Genomic DNA, 6,723 nt, shown 5'->3' on the forward strand with positions numbered 1-6,723 from the left:
GGTCCTTCGAAAGATTCCCATCTCTGGTGAGATCCCAAGTTCTGCCTGAGGCACGGGAAAGGGAATAGGGGTGGACTTTGTTTCGAGAAAGTGCGACAAAGCCATGAATGAAAAGATCTGGAGACACACAGGCACAAAAACACACACACACCTTTCTTCAATCTGAACGGCATTCCATTAAATAAATCAGGGCGTCCTGTGAAGCAGGCAAAGGCGCAGACTTTGAAATGTACTTTTGAAGTTGGGTTGTGCTGGTATCAAAAGGAGAACAATAAAAATTATGGAATCCCCCAGATTCCTACAATGCTCATTAGGAAAAAACGAAAAAAAACAGAGAGCGTATAACATACTAGAAGGAATGGGCTTGATTACAAATGGGCAGAGAAGCAGCTGTTACACACAACCCTGCGTCCCAAAGGGGACTGTTAAATATTACCCCACTGATTATACATGAATAAATTAGTGCCCTTGGGTTAAGATATAATGAGGTACTTACTGACACATAAAAGCCCCCTCTTTGGCGGAGCTTTCATTATCATCAGAATGGACAGCCACAGAGGCAGTCGGTGATATAATAGCAAGCACCACCAAAAGCTCCATTCAGACAGCTCTTTGTTTGTTACATCCTTGTTATATCCTGCTCCAAATAACTCCGAGGCATCTCTCACCTGCTCCCCCTGGTTTTATCCTGACAACAACCCTGTGGGGTGGGTTAAGCTGAGAATGAACCCGGGACCTCCATACACATGGCCCAGGCTTGCGCATTCGAGAGATCACGTCAGTGCTGCTAACGCAGTGGTTTGACTTCACCCCCGGAGGTGCACTCCATTGTCTCTCGAGACAGAGAGGTGCCGGGAAAGAAAGATATCAGGTTACATTTATATATTGGGGGGAAACTGGGTGGCTTTTCAAGCTTGCAAACAGGGCGCCGTCAATGAGAGGTTAAAGATGCAGAATTTGCCAGCCATTATCTCAGACCCGCCCAGTGTCCCTTTTTCCAGGGACAGTCCCGGATTTACAGAAGCCGTCCTGATTTCTGATTTGATCCCAGAATGTCCCACTTTTCCTTAGGACGCCCCTATTTTCATTGGAGAAATGTTGGGTAAGTCACCTGAAGTCAGCCGTGTTTAGGGAAGTTTTTAATGTTTGCTGTTTTATCGTGTTTTTAATATTCTGTTGGGAGCTGCCCAGAGTGGCTGGGGAAACCCAGCCAGATGGCTGGGGTATAAAGAAATTATTATTATTATTATTATTATTGAAATGAAGAAGAAGAAGAGTTTGGATTTGATATCCCGCCTTTCATTCCCTTTAAGGAGTCTCAAAGCGGCTGACATTCTCCTTTCCCTTCCTCCCCCACAACAAACACTCTGTGAGGTGAGTGGGGCTGAGAGACTTCAGAGAAGTGTGACTGGCTCAAGGTCACCCAGCAACTGCATGTGGAGGAGCGGGGAATCGAACCCGGTTCCCCAGATTACGAGACTACTGCTCTTAACCACTACACCACACTGGCTCTCATGTTGGAGGGTATGCAGTTATGCAACCCACAAGCCAAGGAGATAAGTAACTATACAACCTTTAGAAGGCATCTGAAAGCAGCCCTGTAAAGGGAAGTTTTTAACATTCAATGTTCTGTTGCGTTATTGTACCTTCTCTCTTCTTTCTTCTTTGGCGATCACTCATAGCCGAGTAAGACTGTCTTCCATAAACATGGTTTAAACAATGAATCTGTAAGTGACTGTGGAAGCCAATTCTGGACCCACACATCCTTCCACAGTGGGGACATTGGTTTCCGGGCGGGAGGTGATCACGGTGTGGATTTGCTAAGCATGCCTCCCTCTTAGCACATTTCTCCTTTGTGTCCTGAGTTCGAGTGTCTTCAAAGCCCATGACACCTTTGGTAAAGGCTGTTCTCCAATTGGAGCGCTCGCAGGCAAGTGTTTCCCAATTGTTGGTGTTTATACTACATTTTTTAAAATTTGCCTTGAGAGAGTCTTTAAACCTCTTTTGTAGTCAGAAGTTACCCATAGTGGGCAGATAGGCAGGGTATAAATACTATAATAATAATAATAATAATAATAATAATAATAATAATAATAATAATTGAATAGGACGTCCCTATTTTCAGTGGAGAAATGTTGAAGGGCATGTTCTCCTAATGCTTAAAAAGCCCTGCAAGTCCAATTTGACCAGAGCCAGTTTCAATGCCAGCAAAATGAGAATTCAGCCTGGGCGGGGAGATCTGGTGGGGATTGGGCCCATGAGGCCAGTTCCACAAGCCATGCACATGTGACCCACACCTGAAATCATATACAACACCAGGTGTGGAGCAGGTGGAGGCTGGATAGGCTAAATGGCCGAGTTTGCCATAGGGAACTCGATTATGTAGACGATCTCTGCGGAAAGCTGCTTTCTCAGCCAGCTGGTTGTTGGGTATTTGGGAAGCACTGCACAAAAGACTCCGACAAGCTGGTGGGTCAAGCCACAGCCTGAGGCCTGAGCAGGTAAAAAAGGTAAAGGACCCCTGGATGCTTAAGTCCAGTCAAAGGTGACTAAGGGGTTGCGGCACTCATCTTGCTTTCAGGCCAAGGGAGCTGGCGTTAGTCCAGAGACAGATTTCTGGGTCATGTGGCCAGCATGACTAAACTGCTTATGGCGCAACGGGACACCGTGAAACCAGAAGCGCACGAAAATGCCGTTTACCTTCCTGCCGCAGTGCTACCTACTTATCTACTTGCACTGGTGTGCCTTTGAACTGCTAGGCTGGCAGGAGCTGGGACAGAGCAACGGGAGCTCACTCCATCACGGGGATTTGAACCACCGACCTTGTCCAAGTGACTCACACCTGATGTCATATACAACACCAGGTAAGCAGCAGGTGCAGGCTGGATAGGCTGAATGGCCGCTTATGCTGATTATGCAGATGATCCTTGCAGAAAGCTGCTTTCTCAGCCAGCTGGTTGTTGGGTGTTTGGGAAGCACTGCACAAAGGAGTTCAACAAGCTGGTAGGACAACCAACCAAGGCCTGAACATATTGCAGGCAAAGCCTCCTTGTCCTATGGTTCCCACCTGCCTAACAACTAGCTGGCTGTTAGGTACTTGGGAAACCTCGACGTCAGGTGATTGGCAGGTGGGTTGTCACACACACACATGCCAATGTTGGCCTGCAGAAATGGAGACACAGAATTATCTGGCGTGCTGGGCTAAGAAATCCCAGCTGGGTGCCGCAGCTCACAATGAGTGGGGAGTGTCTGACTCCATCAGAAGGCAGAATATTCTCCCCAGGACATTCCTGTGCTTACCACAGAAACCTGGACATGCTGGACCTTTCGCTAGTGCCTGTCAGCTGTCTAAGATCAGCAGGGGACCCATATGGCCTGCAGCACAACATGTGCCTTGGATTTGCAGGGGGGAGAGAAATTCTGAAACATTGCTAGGTCTCAAAATTAGAACCACAGGGAAAAGGGGGGTGGGGAATCCCCGAGGTTTAGATTCCCAGCTATAGACAGCAGGGGTACCAACTTGAATATGGGGGGAGGGGGGAATAAGCCCCACCCATATAATTGATATCGTGATGAGGTGCGTGCACAGCTCCATATTTCGCAATCAATATGGGGTCTTCAACTTTTCTATGGGCTTCATCTTCACAGCTCTCAATTCTTAAGAAAAAAATGTACCCACTATTCTGTACCTTTTTTCAAGGTAAAGGTCCAGTCGTGGCTGACTCTGGGGTTGTGGCGCTCATCTCGCTTTATTGGCCGAGGGAGCCGGCATACAGCTTCCGGGTCATGTGGCCAGAATGACTAAGCCGCTTCTGGTGAACCAGAGCAGCGCATGGAAATGCCATTTGCCTTCCCACCGGAGTGGTACCTATTTATCTACTTGCACTTTGACGTGCTTTCGAACTGCTAGGTGGGGAGGAGCTGGGACCAAACAACGGGAGCTCACCCCATTATGCGGATTCAAACTGCCGACCTTCTGATCGGCAAACCCTAGGCTCTGTGGTTTAGACCACAGTGCCACCCACATCCTTTACACCTTTTTGTGAGCTATGCTAAATCCATCAAAAGTGCCATGCATTGAAATACCCACAACCCCTTGCGTGTAGAATCATAGAATTGTAGGTATTTATTTAATTTCCTCTCCAAAAAAGAGACAGGGGGCTGCAGCTTAATGGCAGAAAAGGGTAACGGTAAAGGACCCCTGGATGGTTAAGTCCAGTCAAAGGCGACTATGGGGTTGCGGTGCTCATCTCACTTTCAGGCCGAGGGAGCTGGCATTTGTCCACAGACAGCTTTCTGGGTCATGTGACCAGCATGACTAAACCCCTTCTGGCACAATGGGACACCATGATGGAAACCAGAGCACAAAGAAATGCAATTTACCTTCCTGTCGCAATGGTACCTATTTATCTACTCACACTAGTATGCTTTTGAACTGCTAGGTTGGCAGGAGCTGGGACAGAACAATGGGAGCTCACCCCATTGTCAGGATTCGAATCACCGACCTTCTGATCGGCAAGGCCAAGAGGCTCTGTGGTTTAGACCACAGCGCCACCCGCTCCCTTGGACTTATTCACACTAGTCTGAAGTAAGTTTGACTGAATGCAGTGGGATGGACTTCTCAGTAAACATGGATTGGATTGCACGAGTCAACCTGACAACAAGACCGGACCAGAATACTATTTTCACTTGAACACTTGTCACGCCATTATTTCCCCTCCTTTCCAGCTGGGTCTGTAAGTCTTCAGCAGCCAATGGAGATAAAGAGACTATCCTCACCTGGATTCCAGGGGGTTTTCAGACAGCCAATGAGCTGCCTCTGTGCTCTTCCTCTGAAAGTGCAGGCGGTTATTTATGCATGCCATTACTGCGGCCTGTGTTTTGTTAGCCCCCAAATGGAAAACGAGCAAGATCCCAACTAAAGAAGAATGGCAACTGAAACTGGTGGAATATGCATAGCTTGCGGATCTAACTTATAGAATAAGAGAGCAAGAAGAACATAAGTTTAAAGAAGACTAGAAAACGTTTATTGAACATATGGGGGAAATCGTGTACGCTTGAAAACACAGGCAGCTTTAAGATAAATTCAACAGTGTAAATAAGTTTTGATGGAAGTAATAATGGAATACTGAATGGTTTAGTTTACATAAAATATGCGGGGATTTATGCTATGCAAAATGAACCATGGAAAGAAAAGCAGGGAAGTCATTGATATTTTAAGGTTGTTCAAATGAATATTCTAAATTGTAAAACAGAAAATGATAGATATAGATAGATAGATAGATAGATAGATAGATAGACAGACAGACAGATGGTGCAGGTGGAGTTGCTCTCTCTTTGGTACTGGCGCTGTTGGAATGGGGGCACCCCAGAGAGTGGGCTGCTTTGCCTGCGCTCCTGCCCAAAGCAGTGCATCACGTTGCAATTGAATGTTCCCGCATCAACACCCACCTTTCAGTGTCTCTGGTGATGGGAAAGTAGACAGCTCCCATTAAGGCTGCAAACGCACTTCTGAGGAAGGAACCTCCATTTAACTTGGTGGTACTTATTTCTGAATAAAGATGCTTAAAATTCTAATACAGTGGTTTCCAACCTTTTTGGGGCCATGCCTCCCCTAAGCATCTCTAAAATCCTGACCCCCCCCCCCGCCGCCACATATAATTCTTATTATTCAAAAAAGTGAACTATTCACGTGGAGGAAGCCTAAAAGCCCATTAACTTGGTCGAAACAAGCTTCCAAATCGCCCCCCTTAAAAATCAAATTGCCCCCCGTGGTTCTAAGAGGTGATTTTAACTGTCCAAACAGACAAGAAGGGTATTTATCTGGACCAAGCATTTCCCGATTGGCTGACTAACACTAAGGCGTAGAAATTTGGCGAGGGCCAGTCTATAGATTGCGACCTTCGGAGGGTGAGCGACACCCCAACCGCCGCCCCCCAGTGACCCCACAACCCACAGAGGCTTACCGAGCTTGCACTCGCCGTCGTGCGCCTTCCGGACGCGCTCCCGGCCGCTGTGGAGGGCGCGCCAGCTGTGCAGGTGCAGGGCGCACACGCTGCTGTAAGAGCGGCCGTCGGAGCCGCAGACGGCGCCGTCTTCCTTGCAGACGCAGCGCCCGGTGCCTTCTTCCTGCTCCTCTTCCTCGGCGGCAGGAGGCTCCGCTTGGCGCTGGCTAACGCACACCAGCCCCGGGCCGCAGCGAGCGCCCCGCGCCCCTCCGCACCGCTCGCCCTCGGCGCTCAGGCACCGCTCGCAGCAGCCGCACTCGTCCCGCGCCGTCAGCTCGGGCGCCGCGCACCGCGCCGTCTCGCACAGCTCGGGCCGGCAGGGAGCGCACGCCGCCGTCTCCGCCGCGCTCCTCGACGCCAGGCACAGCCAAAGCGCCAAGAGCGGCAGCAGCAGCAGCCGCGGCGGTGGCGTCGAGCCCCAGACGGCGGGCATCACGGCGAGCTGGGCAGGCAGACCAGGCGGGCGACAGCAGCTCAGGAAGGAGCCGTCTAAAGGGGCGCAGCGTCGACGGCAAGAGTCAGGGGAGGTGGGTGGGGATGGCGAGAGAGACGCCCCCTAGACGACCACGCCTCCGCACTAAGGCGCCTCAGCGCGCGAGCTGACTGCGACCTTCCTGCGTGCGATTCCTTAGCTCCAGTGTTGAACTCAGCGGAGCCCGACTGCCAGCACCTCGAGGCTCAGGATCAGGCGCAAGCGCTGGTTCTGGAGAGAGAA

At 49.8% G+C, this 6,723-nt stretch overlaps 1 protein-coding gene across 1 annotated transcript in view; it reads right to left on the bottom strand.

Annotated features, from left to right (window-relative positions):
- IGFBPL1 (insulin like growth factor binding protein like 1) overlaps nt 1-6,508 on the bottom strand; it is a 43,244-nt gene extending 36,736 nt beyond the window's left edge. The window contains exon 1 of the mRNA XM_083420640.1: nt 5,967-6,508. Coding sequence (XP_083276766.1) covers nt 5,967-6,441 — 475 coding nt within the window. The 5' untranslated portion in view covers nt 6,442-6,508. The remainder of the gene's footprint in view (nt 1-5,966) is intronic.
- Nucleotides 6,509-6,723: the final 215 nt, after the last annotated feature.

Source organism: Podarcis tiliguerta, assembly GCF_965153285.1.
Source record: "Podarcis tiliguerta genome assembly, chromosome: 17".
NCBI classification, from domain to species: Eukaryota; Metazoa; Chordata; class Lepidosauria; order Squamata; family Lacertidae; genus Podarcis; species Podarcis tiliguerta.